This window comes from Entelurus aequoreus, linkage group LG11 (genome assembly GCF_033978785.1).
Source record: "Entelurus aequoreus isolate RoL-2023_Sb linkage group LG11, RoL_Eaeq_v1.1, whole genome shotgun sequence".
NCBI lineage: Eukaryota > Metazoa > Chordata > Actinopteri > Syngnathiformes > Syngnathidae > Entelurus > Entelurus aequoreus.
Window position 1 is genome coordinate 21,945,515 of NC_084741.1, and position 20,475 is coordinate 21,965,989.

Here is a 20,475-nt window from a genome sequence, read left to right on the forward strand (position 1 = left end):
TATACGTCCACCCTCAGTGTGACCTGTATGGCTGTCGACCAAGTATGCCTTGCATTCACTTGTGTGTGTGAAAAGCCGCAGATATTATGTGATTGGGCAGTGCCTTTAAGGTTTATTGGCGCTCTGTACTTCTCCCTACGTCCGTGTACCACTCCGTACAGCGGCGTTTTAGACATCTCTAAATGTTACCCATCCATCCTTTACGTTTCATTCATGTTGTGGTGCTTGTACAAACCTCCACCCTGCACTCGGACCAGGAGCTGTACTGCCAGCGATAGCAAGGACGGACAGGACACGGCTTCCACTGCTCCATCTGGGACGGACATGGACGGCCGTCGCCCTGCGAGGCCTGAACCACTGACCTCTGGCGCCACATCTTACCTGGGGGGAAAAAAACATGACATCATCATTCGGCATGCACGTGCACAGATAATCCACAAGTGGTGTTCAGGCACCAGCCCTCATGCCCTGCATGAGAAAATGGGTGGATGGATGGAGATAAGTGCTCTTTTTGCTGGAGACCTTTTTTCCCCCCAGTCCTTTAAGAATAAAAATGGCTTTTTCTGTCATCTGTCATATTTGTCCCCCCAAAAATTATTTATTGAATCAAAAATACTGAAATTCCACGACATAGTGAATTTGCAAACAGCTAAAATTATACACAAAGCAAACTATAATCTGCTACCCAAGAATATACAACAATTTTTTAATCGATTAAGAATCATTACAACTAAGAACCGCGATTCATTAAAAAATACAAATTTTTTGACACCCTTATTAGCTAGCTCTCTATGTTTTAAAACACCGCTTGCCGAGCTCCACCTTTTTTGTTAGTTTGTAAGCCAAAATACATCCATTCTCCCTCTTTTGACTCCATGCTGTTCTCTGCTTGTAAGTGGTCTAACCCTAAACCCTAACCCTGTTTACCAACATGCGCATGGGCTCATATTGCCAGCAATGTCACCATGGCGCGCCGTCACATCCATAGAAAAAGGACAAAAACAAAAAAAAAAAACAGTATTTTTTCAAAGGCAGTATAGTACCTTTTTAATTTATAGTACCGTGGTACTTCATTAGTAACAATATACCGTACAACTCTATTTGGTAGTTTTAATAAAAACTGTTTGCTTTGGGTAACTCCGCTTCACCCTTATATTAAACCTCTCATAACCGTGTCAACGGGTTTGTTTTGGTCTGTCTTCCGGAATCAAGTCTGCAAATTGTATATAGTCCATTATCAAAAACGATCATTATTATTGAAGCATTTTGAAGTATCCTGAAGCGCAAAAAATTAGGACCAAAAAAAAAAAAGAATTGTTTTAAATTGAAGAAAACTTCATCAATATTTTTTTATGAGACGATTTGTTCTTTTTTTGCCCCTGAAAATCTTGGAACCCCAGACAACTGCCTTTGTTTGCTAATGGTAACCCCGGATTTCCACTGAATGCGGAACGAAACCACCACAGAACAGCACCGCCATAGCACAGACTTTTACGAGATCTCGCAAATCCGCACGTAAAATAAATAAATAAAAAAATCACTTCATATTCTCTACTGCTCGCTAGTGTTACCATATCTGGGTTATTGTGCAGAAATATGGGGAAATAACTACAAATGTGCGCTACAGTCGCTAACCTTGTTACAAAAATGATCAATTAGAATGATACATAATGTTGGATATAGAGAACATACAAACACTTTATTTATTGAGTCAAAAATATTAAAGTTCGGTGATTTGGTAAAATTGCAAACAGCTAAAATGATGTACAAAGCAAACTATAACCTGCTACCAAAGAATGTACAACAATTTGTCGCAACTAAAGAGGAGGAATATAACCTTAGAGGAAAATCTAATTTAAAACATGTGTATGCACGTACAACACTTAGAACCTTTAGCATATCAGTATGTGGAATTAAATGATGGAATGGATTAAGTAAAGAAGTTAAACATTGTACTGATATGATCAAGTTTAAGAGGTTGTTCAAAATATTAGTGTTTACAAAGTACAAAGAATTATGAGAAATACTTGCAACCTTATTGAAAATAAGATATTCTTCATCTCAGTATATTAATAATGACTGAATTAATTAATTACATATTACAAAACTGTTGTGTATACTAATTCACAGATGGTATTTTATTATAAAAAGGTCAGTAAATGATTATATATATTTGTAAACGCTCTGAAGTGGGAAAGGGGTAGGATTAAATAAGCTTTGCTTCTTCCTACTCCTTTTCGGAGATGATGTAAAGTGAAATTATATGAAACTGTGTGATGTATTATACTCTAAGTGTGCTCATGTTCGAAATAAACTAAAGAAAGAAAGAAAAGAAAGAATTTACATGATCGTCGATAAGTGTGCAGATAGTGTTTAGCAATTTTTCCATCATGCTTTGTAATGGATTTAAATGGGTGTAATTCTTAATGTTTTTATGGTGCATGGACGTTTTTCATAAAATCCACAAATTGACTGCTGGCATTTTTTGTTGGCTCTATTTATTAATTTTTTTTGCACCATGACTAGGGAAGATTGTTTGGATTGGGTCGTATAAATAAATGCTGTGCTCGGTTTCATTCAAAGCATCATAATTGGTTTGTAATCACTCATGTTGTCCACAAAACGGCGACAGAGCATTGAATGTTTGGCTGTACCTGATAGCCAGCACTGCTCTTGAGGTTTTCAGAAAAGTGACCGGCTGGCCTCTGTTACACATGTACTACTAGAACAGGGGTCGGCAACCCAAAATGTTGAAAGAGCCATATTGGACCAAAAATACAAAAACAAATCTGTCTGGAGCCGCAAAAAATTATGTGTCATGAGATATAAATGTGTCATGAGATATAAATTCAATTAAGAGGACTTAAAGGAAACTAAATGACCTCAAATATACCTACAAATGAGGCATAATGATGCAATATGTACATATCGCTAGCCTAAATAGCATGTTAGCATCGATTAGCTTGCAGTCATGCAGTGACCAAATATGTCTGATTAGCACTCCACACAAGTCAATAACATCAACAAAACTCACCTTTGTGCACTCATGCACAACGTAAAAAGTGTGGTGGACAAAATGAGACAGAAAAAGTGGCATAAAACACGTCCTAGAAAGTCGGAGAAAGTTATACATGTAAACAAACTATACGGTGAGTTCAAGGACCACCAAAATAAGTAGGACAAAACGGCGCTCGCCAAATACTCGAATCAGTGAAGCATGTTTAATATAAACAGTGTGATTTATAACAATTAGGGAGGTTTGTGTAATGTTTGTCCTCCTACAGAAACCATACTAAAACAGAAAAATAATTTGTTTTCCCCTCATCTTTTTCCATTCTTCATACATTTTCATACATTTTTGAAAAATCTCCAGAGAACCACTAGGGTGGCGCTAAAGAGCTAGAGCCGCGGGTTGCCGAGCCCCGTACCAGAACAATAACAATGTATTGTTTGTGAATATTTTCAGGTGTATGGAACCGTTTAATCAGATTTACTTTATTTCTTATGGGAAAAATTGCTTCTGGTTTTGTACATTTTTGTCTGACTTTTTGGAACATATTACTTACAAAAACTGAGTTTGATGATATCTATTTTTAATTGCCTGAGCTACTGGGCCCCTTTCTCTGCCATCTGCTGGTCCTGGTGCTGATCCACTTATTTATCAGCTTTTTTTTTTTTTGTCTTCCTCAATCAGCAAACTTTTTTTTTAAACAAGTCAATCCAGTCCATTCATCACACGTGAAGCACTCAGACTTAGTCAGCCTGGATCTAAAAATAGAACAAAGTGATTACATAATCAGACCCAACACATCCGGAGCCGACAAAGCTCGTTTTAATCGTCCCACTCTCACATCTGCGTGCACCTTGACAACCAGCTCCACCTTTTTTCCCCCCACATCCCACGCATTCACGTTTCCAACTAGAGAACCCGCTCCAAACCACAAACACACACACACACACACACGTCTTTCTTTTATTCTAGTCCTTGTGATTTAGCAACAACGGCAGAAGCTTCAAAACGCAGCCTGGACGGGCAAAAGGTCGCAATAGAATGGAATCAATGGTGCAACACCTCCAACACAACAACAACAACAAAGACACACAAACATTAGCCCAAAATTACTTATTTTGTCTCTAAACACTTCTGTATAATATGTCAAATGGAAACAGGAATGCCTAGTTTTTGGCGCATTTTGGGGACTGTTACAGGTGTGGTGTAACTCAGTGTTTCTTAACCATCGTTGGGCTGCCAAAGAACGTCCCTTTCTCAGCTGTGGTCTCTGTAGGCCGCAGAGGTACTCACTTTTCCACCACTTATGGCAGTCATGATGATCTCAAACAAACAAAAAAAGTTCGGAGTTAAAGTCATAGAGAAGTTTCTTAAGCGCAAAAATGATGACTTAAAGGCCTACTGAAATGACATTTTTTTTATTCAAACGGGGATAGCAGATCCATTCTATGTGTCATACTTGATCATTTCGCGATATTGCCATATTTTTGCTGAAAGGATTTAGTAGAGAACATCGACGATAAAGTTTGCAACTTTTGGTCGCTGATAAAAAAAAGCCTTGCCTGTACCGGAAGTAGCGTGACATCGCAGGTTGAAGGGCTCCTCACATTTCCCCATTGTTTACACCAGCAGCGAGAGCGATTCGGACCGAGAATGCGACGATTACCCCATTAATTTGAGCCAGGATGAAAGATTCGTGGATGAGGAACCTGAGAGTGAAGGACTAGAGTGCAGTGTAAGACCCATCTTTTTTCGCTCTGACCGTAACTTAGGTACAAGCTGGCTCATTGGATTCCACACTTTCTCCTTTTTCTATTGTGGATCATGGATTTGTATTTTAAACCACCTCGGATACTATATCCTCTTGAAAATGAGAGTCGAGAACGCGAAATGGACATTCACAGTGACTTTTATCTCCACGACAATACATCGGCGAAACACTTTAGCTACGGAGCTAACGTGATAGCATCGGGCTTAACTGCATATAGAAACAAAAGAAATAAGCCCCTGACTGGAAGGATAGACAGAAGATCAACAATACTATTAAACCATGGACCTGTAAATACACGGTTAATGCTTTCCAGCCTGGCGAAGGTTAACAATGCTGTTGCTAATGACGCCATTTAAGCTAACTTAGCAACGGGACCTCACAGAGCTATGCTAAAAACATTAGCTATCCACCTACAACAGCCAGCCCTCATCTGCTCATCAACACCCGTGCTCACCTGCGTTCCAGCGATCGACGGTGCGACGAAGGACTTCACCCGATCACCGATGCGGTCGGTGGCTAGCGTCGGATAGCGCGTCTGCTATCCACCTCAAAGTCCTCCTGTTTGTGTTGCTGCAGCCAGCCGCTAATACACCGATCCCACCTACAGCTTTCTTCTTTGCAGTCTCCATTGTTCATTAAACAAATTGCAAAAGATTCACCAACACAGATGTCCAGAATACTGTGGAATTTTGAGATGAAAACAGAGCTTTTTGTATAGGATTCAATGGTGTCCGAATACTTCCGTTTCAACGTTTGACGTCACGCACAAACGTCATCATACATTGACGTTTTCAACCGGAAGTTTAGCGGGAAATTTAAAATTGCACTTTATAAGTTAACCCGGCCGTATTGGCATGTGTTGCAATGTTAAGATTTCATCATTGATATATAAACTATCAGACTGCGTGGTCGGTAGTAGTGGGTTTCAGTAGGCCTTTAAGTAGTGAAGCTGCATTTTCATTTGAAATGTAATTTTATTGACAGTTAAGGTAAGAAACATATATATTGTTGAATCTATTTATTTATTTCAGCACAACAATTGTATGTAAATGTATTTTCCGTCAGTTACGTATGAGTCCTTTTTTATGCAGTATATTTGGTAAGTAGGTTTTTCTTTTTAAATCAGCCTAAGTCTCAGGTATAAAGGGGAACTGCACTTTTTTGTAATTTTGCCTATCGTTCACAATCCGTATGAGAAACAAGAAGACAAAAGTTTTTTTTTTAGTTTGAAAAAAAAAATCGTCTCGTTCTAGGTGGCTAGCAATGCAGCTAATGAGCAATCAATTCTATCTCTAAATCACTTAAAAAAATGCATCCAAAAACCGTCAACAATACTTCATTTACGTTGCATAACCTGTTTAGTAACCAACCAAGACATTGTTATTGTAAGAGCGAACACTGAGGAAGTCTTGTTCTAGCCTAGCGAAGGTATGCTACGATATTAGCATTGGTAATAGAGATGTCCGATTATGGCTTTTTTGCCAATATCCGATATTCCGATATTGTCCAACTCTTAATTACCGATTCCAACATTTTGACCAAAGAACCAGCATTACATGTTATGTAGACCACAAGGAAGTGTTTAAAAAAAATTATAATGTGACTCCTTTAATGCGCCCTATAATCCGGTGCCCCTTTATATGAAAAAAGATTGAAAATAGACCATTCATCGGCAGCGCGCTTTATAATCCCATACGCCCTATGGTCCGGAAAATACAGTACACATTTCATTTTTTTCTGCTGCCCCAGCGACCCGACCTCGGACAAGCGGAAGAAGATAGATAGCATTCTAGGTGCCGAAACGTTTTCCACAAAAAACAAACAGTAAAATATACAAGTAATATAATAATAGTATACTTACTACTAGAGATGTCCGATAATGGCTTTTTTGCCAATATCCGATATTCCGATATTGTCCAACTCTTAATTACCGATTCCGATATCAACCGATACCGATATATACAGTCGTGGAATTAACACATTATTATGCCTAATTTTGTTGTGATGCCCCGCTGGATGCATTAAACAATGTAACAAGGTTTTCCAAAATAAATCAACTAAATTTATGGAAAAAAATGCCAACATGGCACTGCCATATTTATTATTGAAGTCACAAAGTGCATTATTTTTTTAACATGCCTCAAAACAGCAGCTCGAAATTTGGGACATGCTCTCCCTGAGAGAGCATGAGGAGGTTGAGGTGGGCGGGGTTGGAGGGTTGGCGGGTATTGGGTAAGGGGTAGCGGGGGGTGTATATTGTAGCGTCCCAGAAGAGTTAGTGCTGCAAGGGGTTCTGGGTATTTGTTCTGTTGTGTTACGGTGCGGATGTTCTCCCGAAATGTGTTTGTCATTCTTGTTTGGTGTGGGTTCACAGTGTGGCGCATATATGTAACAGTGTTAAAGTTGTTTATACGGTCCACCCTCAGTGTGACCTGTATGGCTGTTGACCAAGTAATTCACATGTGTGTGTGAAAAGCTGTAGATATTATGTGACTGGGCCGGCACGCAAAAGCAGTGCCTTTAAGGTTTATTGGCGCTCTGTACTTCTCCCTACGTCCGTGTACACAGCGGCATTTTAAAAAGTCATAAATTGGACTTTTTTGAAACCGATACCGATAATTTTGAAACCGATACAGATAATTTCCGATATTACATTTTAAAGCATTTATCGGCCGATAATATCGGCAGTCCGATATTATCGGACATCTCTAATTAGTAATACACTTATTAGATAGTTAAGCTAGATTCTGCGCCAGCAGCTGAATGGCTTTTGAGTTTGTAATGCACAACACAATGCGATAAGACATCAATCTGTACTGACTAAAAAACTTGATCATATTACAGTATCTGTTAAGTATTAGCCCACATTTCATGTTTTGTTTGTACAGTTTATGCACTGTTGTGTACGGTGATGTGCTGCATGTAACATGATCAATACTATAGTGAATCACTGGATAGACAGTTGTCTGTTTGGTCCAGCTGGACGGGACGTTTTTTTCTGGTTTATTTTGGGTAAACATTCCATTTATGTGGGCATAGCTTAGCTCCAAGTTTCACATTTATAACATCAAAGTCACGCCAACCTCACTCTCTCGGCTTCCGTCTGCTCCAACGTGTCACCCTTCCTCCGTGCTCGCTTCTATAAGCAGCAGTCGATCCTCCGTATATTCAGCTTCAAAAAAATAAGGTTGTAAATCCTCATTTGTCCAAAAATAATAATCTTTGTATTCTATTACTAAATCTGCCATGATTAGAAAACACACTCGCGTTTGTTGCAAGAAGTCGGAAGTGTGCTGCTATGGAAACGGAAATAAATGCGTATGAGGAAAGAAGTTTTGGCTTGGCTTAGTATTACCAAAAAATGGTAAATATTGAACATATTACATATTGTTATGAACGTGTCTGTTACTACATTATATATATACTTGCAGTGTGTATAAAAAATGTTTGATGGACGGTTTTGAAGTTGTTTTGGAGGGCTTTGAAGGCTACAACGGTGACTCCTCTTAGCCACATCTTGCAAGCGTTTATCATCTTTAGTATCCTAAAAAACCCAAAAAACGTGTGTTCTTGTCCCTCATAATGATTGTGAACGATAGGCAACATTTCCCCAAAAAGTGCAGTTCACCTTTAGTATTAAATCAATATTCTTTGTGATTAACACATGGTTTCATATTATTTGACAAGGTTGTAAACTACAAACCCGGTTTCCATATGAGTTGGGAAATTGTGTTAGATGTAAATATAAACGGAATACAATGATTTACAAATCATTTTCAACCCATATTCAGTTGAATATGCTACAAAGACAACATATTTGATGTTCAAACTGATAAACATTTATTTTTTTCCAAATAATCATTAACTTTAGAATTTGATGCCAGCAACACGTGACAAAGAAGTTGGGAAAGGTGGCAATAAATACTGATAAAGTTGAGGAACGCTCATCAAACACTTATTTGGAACATCCCACAGGTGAACAGGCAAATTGGGAACAGGTGGGTGCCATGATTGGGTATAAAAGTAGATTCCATGAAATGCTCAGTCATTCACAAACAAGGATGGGGCGAGGGTCACCACTTTGTCAACAAATGCGTGAGCAAACTGTTGAACAGTTTAAGAAAAAACTTTCTCAACCAGCTATTGCAAGGAATCATCAAGGGTTCAGAGAATCTGGAGAAATCACTGCACATAAGCAGCTAAGCCTGTGACCTTTGATCCCTCAGGCTGTACTGTATCAACAAGCGACATCAGTGTGTAAAGGATATCACCACATGGGCTCAGGAACACTTCAGAAACCCACTGTCAGTAACTACAGTTGGTCGCTACATCTGTAAGTGCAAGTTAAAACTCTCCTATGCAAGGCGAAAACCGTTTATCAACAACACCCAGAAACGCCGTCGGCTTCGCTGGGCCTGAGCTCATCTAAGATGGACTGATACAAAGTGGAAAAGTGTTCTGTGGTCTGACGAGTCCACATTTCAAATTGTTTTTGGAAACAGTGGACATCGTGTCCTCCGGACCAAAGAGGAAAAGAACCATCCGGATTGTTATAGGTGCAAAGTTGAAAAGCCAGCATCTGTGATGGTATGGGGGTGTATTAGTGCCCAAGACATGGGTAACTTACACATCTGTGAAGGCGCCATTAATGCTGAAAGGTACATACAAGTTTTGGAGCAACATATGTTGCCATCCAAGCAACGTTACCATGGACGCCCCTGCTTATTTCAGCAAGACAATGCCAAGCCACGTGTTACATCAGCGTGGCTTCATAGTAAAAGAGTGCGGGTACTAGACTGGCCTGCCTGTAGTCCAGACCTGTCTCCCATTGAAAATGTGTGGCGCATTATGAAGCCTAAAATACCACAACGGAGACCCCCGGACTGTTGAACAACTTAAGCTGTACATCAAGCAAGAATGGGAAAGAATTCCACCTGAGAAGCTTCAAAAATGTGTCTCCTCAGTTCCCAAACTTTTACTGAGTGTTGTTAAAAGTAAAAACCATGTAACACAGTGGTGAACATGCCCTTTCCCAACTACTTTGGCACATGTTGCAGCCATGAAACTCTAAGTTAATGATTATTTGCAAAAAATAAATAATGTTTATGAGTTTGAACATCAAATATCTTGTCTTTGTAGTACATTCAATTGAATTTGAGTTGAAAAGGATTTGCAAATCATTGTATTCCGTTTATATTTAAATCTAACACAATTTCCCAACTCATATGGAAACGGGGTTTGTACAAGTAGGTCAGACAATTATTTGATACAATTAAAATCAAGAGTAAGATTACTAATTCAGTGGGGATATTTGAGTGTGTCCCGGGCCCCTCTGTAGTGGAAAAGTTGGACCCTGCGGTCAAAAAAGTTAAGAAGCCCTGGTGTATCTGACCATGATCCTCTAGCACAGTGGTTCCCAAACTTTTTTTTAACAAGTACCACCTCAGAAAAAAAACATGGCTCACCAAGTACCACCATAAGTACAAACAGTGAAATAGAGTAGCGTAGTAGGCCTAAGTACTTATTAAAAACAAGGCGGAGTATTTGGACGTTGACTTCAACTCTTTCATTTATTTCTCCTTCCGAATGATCTTAAAGACCACAAAGTTGAAGTTCTGATTGTCCCCAATATTAAAAGTGCATCTCGAAGCAGCATGTCAGCAGTTTAGGTTGTGACTGGCCATGTTAATGAGGACAGGAAGTACAAGGCCACATTTCCTCCTGCTGTATATAACCATTTTTGGCCAAGACACACAGTTTGAACAATAACACTGAGAACATAGGAAAATAAAAGTTATTAAATTAAATTTAACTTATCTGAACAATATCCAGTGTTGTGGTATTTCAATTAACTGAAATCCAGCGCGCTGTGGGGCCCTATTGTAGTGAATTACACCTGAGTCATCATAAATTAATCAAATCTTTAATGGACACGTGAAAGTAAACAGCTTGCTAGCAAACTTTATATACTCTGGACCAAGAGTTTATAGTAATTGCTCAACACAATAACTGATAGTCTGCTTTGCCAGTCCAAATGCATTCACTATTTTCCGTAGTCTCCCCACGTCGGCCAGGTAACACAAAGCACACGCTACCTTCTTTATCACATCCACGGAAGCCCGCATTCTCGTTGTCTCTCCTTCGACAAATGGACAACGTTTTTCGGTAAATAGAATCACAGCTGACCTGGACATTCGAAAGTTCACTTGCCATTGCTCTAGCACAGGGGTGTCCAAAGTGCGGCCCGGGGGCCATTTGCGGCCCGCAGCTAATTGTTTACCGGCCCGCCACACATTCTGGAAATACTATTGTAAAAATAAAAAAGAACATTAAAAAAAGTGGAATGAGGTGAAATCTAACGAGAAAAAGTTGCAATGTTGACACAAAAGCTGCCATGCTGGCTGTTTTTTTTTCTTTTGTCTTTCTTTATTTTTTTGCCATTGCTCAAAAAAAAACATAATGACAAAAAATCCATGTTGTAATGAATTCTTTTCAGGGCTCCAATTACTTCAAATAATTTACTTTAAAATGTTTTATGTGGTAAATATTGCATATATTGTGTGGTTGCCATATAAAAACATCAAAGTTTTCTTTGACAAAAGCGCATAAAACAAACAAAATAATAGTTCCAGCATAAAATCGACAGATATATCTGAAGTTGATCTCGTAACTTAAGTGTTGAAAGTAAAAGAAAAACCTAATAAAAATGTATCACTTTATGAGTGGGGCACCTTTTGGATCCCAAATATATTTAGTGAGTTTTTATTTATCTTTTCACTGTGATTACTCAAAAATATAAAATAATTAAAATCAATGGTGTCCTGCATTATTGATCTTTTAGGGCTCTAACTACAAAATAATGCATATTTCAATTTTACTATAAAAAAAAAAGAGTTGTTTTTGACAGAAAAGCCATAAAAAAATTTTTAAAATTTGTATTACTTTATATCAACTTGAAGTTGATATACAAATTTACTGTAAGCGTTAAATAATTAAAAAAAAAAATAATCTGACTTATTTTTAACATTTTAATGACTGAGACCCTATATGGTCCCCGCGACCCCTAAAGGTAAAAAAAAAAAAAATCCATATATTTTGTTATGGTTTGAAAATGAAAAATATCAAAATGGCCTCCACGTGCTTTAATTTTTCCATGTGTGGCCCTCAGTGGAAAAAGTTTGGACACCCCTGCTCTAGCACAACACACTCGTTGACAAACATATCCCACCAGGCTGTCGTTATACCAGGCCTTATCCAAAACCGTCGCTCAACATCGCTATGTTGCCGTCTGAGATGTGTTGTATCCGAAATTGCTGCAATCGCGCGTTTCCTTCTATTCATGTGTGATTTCCACAAGCGTCTGTACATGTAGACGTGGTTACCTCCGAGTTATGAAACCAGTTGTTATGAAGCTGGCTGTGGTGCGTTCTTTCTGGCGTCACTTCCTATGTGGGGCGCGGTCTTTCTGGCGTCACTTCCTATGTGGGGCGCGGTCTTTCTGGCGTCACTTCCTCTCCGAACTCAGTTTGTAAACGATCAATGAGTCCATACAAAGCTTAGAGCCGGAGATTCAAGAAATACACGGCGCGCTTATTATCACACACAAATTATCCAAGGAGGTGACCTAAACGATGGTTTAGTGTGGCATATAATATTTTATTTGTTTAAGGAGTCATCCGGCTTAATGTAGACAGGGCCTAAAATTTTTATTTTGACCGACTACGGCCTACAGTAGTCAGAATTAGAGATGTCCGATAATATCGGACTGCCAATATTATCGGCCGATAAATGCTTTAAAATGTAATATCAGAAATGATCGGTATCGGTTTCAAAATTATCGTTATCGGTTTCAAAAAGTAAAATATATGACTTTTTAAAACGCCGCAGTGTACACGGACGTAGGGAGAAGTACAGAGCGCCAATAAACCTTAAACGCACAGCCTTTGCGTGCCGGCCCAGTTACATAATATCTACGGCTTTTCACACACACAAGTGAATGCAACGCATACTTGGTCAACAGCCATACAGGTCACACTGAGGGTGGACGTATAAACAACTTTAACACTGTTACAAATATGCGCCACACTGTGAATCCACACCAAACAAGAATGACAAAGACATTTCGGGAGAACATCCGCACCGTAACACAACATAAACACAACAGAACAAATACCCAGAACCCCTTGCAGCACTAACTCTTCCGGGACGCTACAATATACACCCCTCCCCAACCCCGCCCACCTCAACCACCTCATTCTCTCTCAGGGAGAGCATGTCCCAAATTCCAAGCTGCTGTTTTGAGGCATGTTAAAAAAAATAATGCACTTTGTGACTTCGATAATAAATATGGCAGTGCCATGTTGGCATTTTTTTCCATAACTTGAGTTGATTTATTTTTGGAAAACCTTGTTACATTGTTTAATGCATCCAGCGGGGCATCACAACAAAATTAGGCATAATAATGTGCTAATTCCACGACTGTATATATCGGTATCGGTTGATATCGGAATCGGTAATTAAGAGTTGGACAATATCGGAATATCGGCAAAAAAGCCACTATCGGACATCTCTAGTCGGAATGTAACTACTACCATTGCATGCTGATAAAAATGTGATAACTCCTCGAGTCATGTCATTACAATATTTAATCAACTGATTCTTTGGAAGTTTGAGAATCCCTGCTCGAGCACACAGGTACAGAGAACATCACAAAGACAAACACGTTAACAAATGTGGCTTACCCTCCAGGCCGCACGTCTGAGAGCACTGTGACCAAGCCGACCACTCGGACAGCTGACAGTTAACGGGACACTCGACCACGCAGGAGATGTTCATCTGCCACTTCTTCTCCAGATTCAGCTGCAGCACAGGAAGTGATGTTTTGATTGATTGCCACTTTTATTAGTAGCTTGCACAGTACAGTACATATTCCGTACAATTGACCACTAACACCCGAATATGTTTTTCAACTTGTTTAAGTCGGGGTCCACGTTAATCAATTCCTAGTACAAATATATACTATCAGCATAATACAGTCATCACACAAGTTAATCCTCAGAGTATATACATTGAATTATTTACAATCCGGGGAGGTGGGATGTGGTGGGGGCAGGGGGTTAGGCTAGGGTTGTAGCTGCCTGGATGTGTTTATTTAGTGTGATTTTGAAGGAGGATAGAGATGCCCTTTCTTTTACACCTGTTGGGAGTGCATTCCACATTGATGTGGCATAGAAAGAGAATGAGTTAAGACCTTTGTTAGATCGGAATCTGGGTTTAACGTGGTTTGTGGCGCTCCCCCTGGTGTTGTGGTTATGGCGGTCATTTACGTTCTGGAAGTAGTTTGACATGTACTTCGGTAATAGGGAGGTGTAGCGGATTTTATAGACTAGGCTCAGTGCAAGTTGTTCTACTCTGTCCTCCACCCTGAGCCAGCCCACTTTGGAGAAGTGGGTAGGAGTGAGGTGTGATCTGGGGTGGAGTTCTAGAAGTAACCTGACTAGCTTGTTCTGGGATGTTTGGAGTCTTGATTTGAGGGTTTTGGAGGTGCTGGGGTACCAGGAGGTGCATGCGTTGAATGAGAGTTCCCGCTAGAGTCTTCATGGTGCTTTTGTTGACCAGAGAGGATGTCATGGAGTCAGTCAGCGGCAACACACCCTAACACCTTCTTACCACCAAGCAATACAGCTAGGTTCACTACAATTTGTTGTGTTTCCGTCCTCAAAGGTTGTACCAAAATCAACACAAGGGATGTATCGATGTGGAAATTTCATATTACGGTGACCAAAATGATCACGGTTAACATTATTACTATGAAGGTATTGTTTAATGTGCACAAAAAGTATTTAATTTGCACACTAAAATTGTTTGACCAAGCTATATCTTTAAATGGTTAAATACATCAACAACAGACGATATAAAATCCTTGGCAGAAGATAATAAAACAATGTTTTGGCGTCTGCAGAGCCATGTTGTAGTCATTTGAGTATTCAAATATGTTTATCTTCTGGTGTTTTAGTTTGTAAAAGTCTGACAGCGTTTCTTAGTGATAAAGACAAAACGTCAAGCTTCACTTCCAGTTTATGTGACATCACGAGGGTTATTTTCCTGTTTTGTGTATATACAGTAATATATACACTACCGTTCAAAAGTTTGGGGTGACCCAAACAATTTTGTGGAATAGCCTTCATTTCTAAGAACAAGAATAGACTGTCGAGTTTCAGATGAAAGTTCTCTTTTTCTGGTCACTTTGAGCGTTTAATTGACCCCACAAATGTGATGCTCCAGAAACTCAATCTGCTCAAAAGAAGGTCAGTTTTGTAGCTTCTGTAACGAGCTAAACTGTTTTCAGATGTGTGAACATGATTGCACAAGGGTTTTCTAATTATCAATTAGCCATCTGAGCCAATGAGCAAACACATTGTACCATTAGAACACTGGAGTGATAGTTGCTGGAAATGGGCCTCTATACACCTATGTAGATATTGCACCAAAAACCAGACATTTGCAGCTAGAATAGTCATTTACCACATTAGCAATGGATAGAGTGTATTTCTTTAAAGTTAAGACTACTTTAAAGTTATCTTCATTGAAAAGTACAGTGCTTTTCCTTCAAAAATAAGGACATTTCAATGTGACCCCAAACTTTTGAACGGTAGTGTATTTAAGAAGGGGAACCGGAGGGTGTGTTCCAACTATCGTGGGATCACACTCCTCAGCCTTCCCGGTAAGGTCTATTCAGGTGTACTGGAGAGGAGGCTACGCCGGATAGTCGAACCTTGGATTCAGGAGGAACAGTGTGGTTTTTGTCCTTGTCATGGAACTGTGGACCAGCTCTATACTCTCGGCAGGGTCCTTGAGGGTGCATGGGAGTTTGCCCAACCAGTCTACATGTGCTTTGTGGACTTGGAGAAGGCATTCGACCGTGTACCCCGGGAAGTCCTGTGGGGAGTGCTCAGAGAGTATGGGGTATTGGACTGTCTGATTGTGGCGGTCCGCTCCCTGTACGATCAGTGTCAGAGCATTGCCGGTAGTAAGTCGGACCAGTTTCCAGTGAGGGTTGGACTCCGCCAAGGCTGCCCTTTATCACCGATTCTGTTCATAACTTTTATGGACAGAATTTCTAGGCGCAGTCAAGACGTTGAGGGTATCTGATTTGGTGGCTGCAGGATTAGGTCTTTGCTTTTTGCAGATGATGTGGTCCTGATGGCTTCATCTGGCCAAAATCTTCAGCTCTCACTGGATCGGTTCGCAGCTGAGTGTGAAGCGACTGGGATGGGGATCAGCACCTCCAAGTCCGAGTCCATGGTTCTCGCCCAGAATAGGGTGGAGTGCCATCTCCGGGTTGGGGAGGAGACCCTGCCCCAAGTGGAGGAGTTCAAGTACCTCGGAGTCTTGTTCACGAGTGAGGGAAGAGTGGATCGTGAGATCGACAGGCGGATCGGTGCGGTCTTCAGTAATGCGGACGCTGTATCGATCCGTTGTGGTGAAGAAGGAGCTGAGCCGGAAGGCAAAGCTCTCAATTTACCGATCGATCTACGTTCCCATCCTCACCTATGGTCATGAGCTTTGGGTTATGACCGAAAGGACAAGATCACGGATACAAGCGGCCGAAATTAGTTTCCTCCGCCGGGTGGCGGGTCTCTCCCTTAGAGATAGGGTGAGAAGCTCTGTCATCCGGGAGGAGCTCAAAGTAAAGCCACTGCTCCTCCACATCGAGAGGAGCCAGATGAGGTGGTTCGGGCATCTGGTCAGGATGCCACCCGAACGCCTCCATAGGGAGGTGTTTAGGGCACGTCCGACCGGTAGGAGGCCACGGGGAAGACCCAGGAAACGTTGGGAAGACTATCTCTCCCGGCTGGCCTGGGGACGCCTCGGGATCCCCCGGGAGGAGCTAGACGAAGTGGTTGGGGAGAGGGAAGTCTGGGCTTCACTGCTTAGGCTGCTGCCCCCGCGACCCGACCTCGGATAAGCGGAAGAAGATGGATGGATGGACAGTAATATATATATATATATATATATATATATATATATATATATATATATATATATATATATATATATATATGTATATATATATATATATATATATGTGTGTGTACAGTATACATATACATATATGACAGTTATCTAAAGTAAGGTTGTATTTTCGCCTCATTCCTATGCAAATCCTGCTTGTGACTGAAGCATTAAGGAGTGGGACTATCCAGGACTAGCTGTAGGTGCTCAGACAACTACTAGGTAGCATCTGTGAGCAAATAATACTGTATCATCTCTTTCTCTTTTGGAAATACGTCCCTGGACACACGAGGACTTTAAACATGACCAATGTATGATCCTGTATCTACTTGGTGTCCGAATTTGTGGTATCACCCAAAACTTATGTAAAGTATCAAACAACAGAACAATAAGTGATTATTACATGTTAACAGAAGTGTAGATAGAACATGTTAAAATAGAAAGTAAGCAGATACAGTAAATGAACAAGTAGATTAATAATTAATTTTCTACCGCTTGTCCTTCATATTTTTGACAAAATAATAGAATGGGAAATGACACAATATGTTACTGCATATGTCAGCAGCTAAATACGTAGCCTTTGTTTGCTTACTTATTACTAAAAGAAAAGTTGTCTAATATGTTCACTATTTTATTTAATGACAACATTTCTGTTTGACTGCAATAAGAAACACGTTTAATGTATCATAAGATTTTTTGTTAAAATAAAGTCAATAATGCCATTTTTGTGGTCCCCTTTATTTAGAAAAGTATCAAAATATATTTTGGTACCGGTACCCTAACCCAGACTAAGGTGCTGTCACGCCAATTTTCTTCCCATTACAAAAACCTTCCTAACCCCCATTTACTTCCGGGGTCATTTCCGCTTACGTCAGTTCCTCTTACTTACGTCATTTCCTCTCACGTCATTGCCAGCGATCAATAAATCCAAATCTCCTGAAAATGGTGGTGTCACTGGATGATATTCGTCTTTATCTGTCCCAGGGGACTTATGTCAAACACCAGCAGGCTTCGCAACATTTTAAGCGGAGTGTTAGGGCCGCTGCTGCGAACTTCTGTCTTCGTGGTAACGTGCAAAAAATATTAATTAATATATAATACTGTTAAATGTCTGTACTACTTTAAATCAACATTATTGTTGAAACCATTTCACTAATATTAATTAATATATAATACTGTTAAATGTCTGTACTTTAAATCAACATTATTGTTGAAACATTTCAGTAATATTAATTAATATATAATGTTAAATGTCTGTACTTTAAATCAACATTATTGTTGATAATTCAGACGTTTTGTTAACGCTGTATTATAAAAAAGAGTCAAACGAAGTGCTATCGATCGCTGTCAATGACGTAAGAGGAACTGACGTAAGCGGAAATGACCCTGAAAGTAAATGGGGGTTAGGAAGGTTTTTGTGATGGGAAGAAAATTGGCGTGACAGTGCCAGGGGGCTCGGTTTGGGGCCAGAAAAAAACCTCTAGCTACAACAAGCACATATAAACACATGTTAGGACACAGAAAACACAAGACATTCTTCACTCAGGCTTAAAATGAAGGATGAGGCAACAATACAACCTTACCTAATGTTCTATGGAAGCTGAAAAATATGAACGGAACCGATTCATATTGCTTGGTCAAAACAAGGTTTTCCTCCAATGTTGTTCTTTGTTTACCGAGCGGCCTTCCTTTCCCCCAGCTGCGTTGTGTACATAATAGCGGCTGTTTCAGCTATGGACCACATGGGCCCAAGGTGGCGTCCTCTGGGGAGCGGTGCGATTGTAGATTTTTTGCAGTGGAGTTTTGTCGAGTGTAAACGTGCCAAATTTCACCAGCGCTTTGTGGCACGAGCACTTATTCAATTTAAACATTTCGATGTTCTGGATAATCAAGGATATTGGTGCACAGTGATGACGAAAACAACGCCAACACAGTTGAACTATCAAAAAACAACGGCCCTGTTGCTACACTGCAAAAACTGAAATTTAAGTAAGATTAAATATCTCAAATGAGGGTGATAATTGCTTATTTCCTGTCTGATAAGATAATTCTTCTCACTAAGCAGATTTTATGTTAGTGTTTTACTTGTTTTAAGGGTTTTGGTCCTAAATTATCTCAGTAAGATGTTACAGCTTGTTGCTGAGATTTGATGACCTATATTGAGTAAAACATGCTTGAAACTAGAATATCAACTGTTGCAAAGCTGTGTCATCAACACTCACAAGTATAAAACTACTTTTTTAAAGTAATCATTTCTTATTTCAAGCATGAACAAAAAAATCATGACTTTGACACAATTGTGTCTCATAATTAAAACAGATGACAGCCAAATGGACTTTGCTGTTTTATTTTCAATGAAACAATAGAAAACACGCACTCATATAGTAGTACAGTTGGCACAGTACAGTAAACTGACAGTTAATATTTAAACATTTAACATGTGACATTTCTAACTATTTTGAACAGAAATAGTTCATGCACATTCCGATAAATTCTTCAAAATTCCAATTAAAAACATTTTTGCCGGGGGCCGGGCTGTATATATGCGCACTAATTGACTGAAGGAGCACGCACTTGGCGCAATGATGTCATGTTATCGATGGAAAAATGCATTTTTAGACAATATGATTTGCCTGAGCGGCTAGTAGACCCCAAGAGTAACAAGCGGTTGCCTTGTTGCCTTTCCATTAAGAACAGTAAATTAGTTTTCAGTATAAGTTTGCTGGTTTCAAGAAATGTAATTCCGAGCGCATATCATTATGTCAAGATAATGGCACTAGCATTTACTTAAAGGCCTACTGAAACCCACTACTACCGACCACGCAGTCTGATAGTTTATATATCAATGATGAAATCTTAACATTGCAACACATGCCAATACGGCCGGGTTAACTTATAAAGTGCAATTTTAAATTTCCCGCTAAACTACCGGTTGAAAACGTTTATGTATGATGACGTATGCGCGTGACGTCACTAGTTAAACGGAAGTATTGGAACACAATTGTATCCAATACAAAAAAGCTCTGTTTTCATCTCAAAATTCCACAGTATTCTGGACATCTGTGTTGGTGAATCTTTTGCAATTTGTTTAATGAACAATGAAGACTGCAAAGAAGAAAGTTGTAGGTGGGATCGGTGTTTTAGCGGCTGGCTGCAGCAACACAACCAGGAGGACTTTGACTTGGATAGCAGACGCGCTATCCGACGCTAGCCGCCGACCGCACGGATGATCGGGTGAAGTCCTTCGTCCTTCCGTCGATCGCTGGAACGCAGGTGAGCACGGGTGTTGATGAGCAGATGAGGGCTGGCTGGCGTAGGTGGAGCGCTAATGTTTTTATCATAGCTCTGTGAGGTCCTGTTGTTAAGTTAGCTTCAATGGCGTCGTTAGCAACAGCATTGTTAAGCTTTGCCAGGCTGGAAAGCATTAACTGTGTATTTACAGGTCCAGGGTTTAATAGTATTGTTGATTTTCTGTCTATCCTTCCAGTCAGGGGCTTATTTATTTTGTTTCTATCTGCATTTGAGCCCGATGCTATCACGTTAGCTCCGTAGCTAAAGTGTTTCGCCGATGTATTGTCGTGGAGATAAAAGTCACTGTGAATGTCCATTTCGCGTTCTCGACTCTCATTTTCAAGAGGATATAGTATCCGAGGTGGTTTAAAATACAAATCCGTGATCC

The 20,475-nt window shown here is 39.9% G+C and overlaps 1 protein-coding gene across 1 annotated transcript in view; it reads right to left on the reverse strand.

Moving 5' to 3' along the window:
- The window catches only part of thsd7ab (thrombospondin, type I, domain containing 7Ab), a 621,850-nt gene that overhangs the window by 56,980 nt on the left and 544,395 nt on the right, over positions 1-20,475 (reverse strand). The window contains exons 22-23 of the mRNA XM_062062699.1: positions 13,523-13,640; positions 236-381 (exon numbers count right to left, since the gene is read on the reverse strand). Coding sequence (XP_061918683.1) covers positions 236-381; positions 13,523-13,640 — 264 coding nt within the window. The remainder of the gene's footprint in view (positions 1-235; positions 382-13,522; positions 13,641-20,475) is intronic.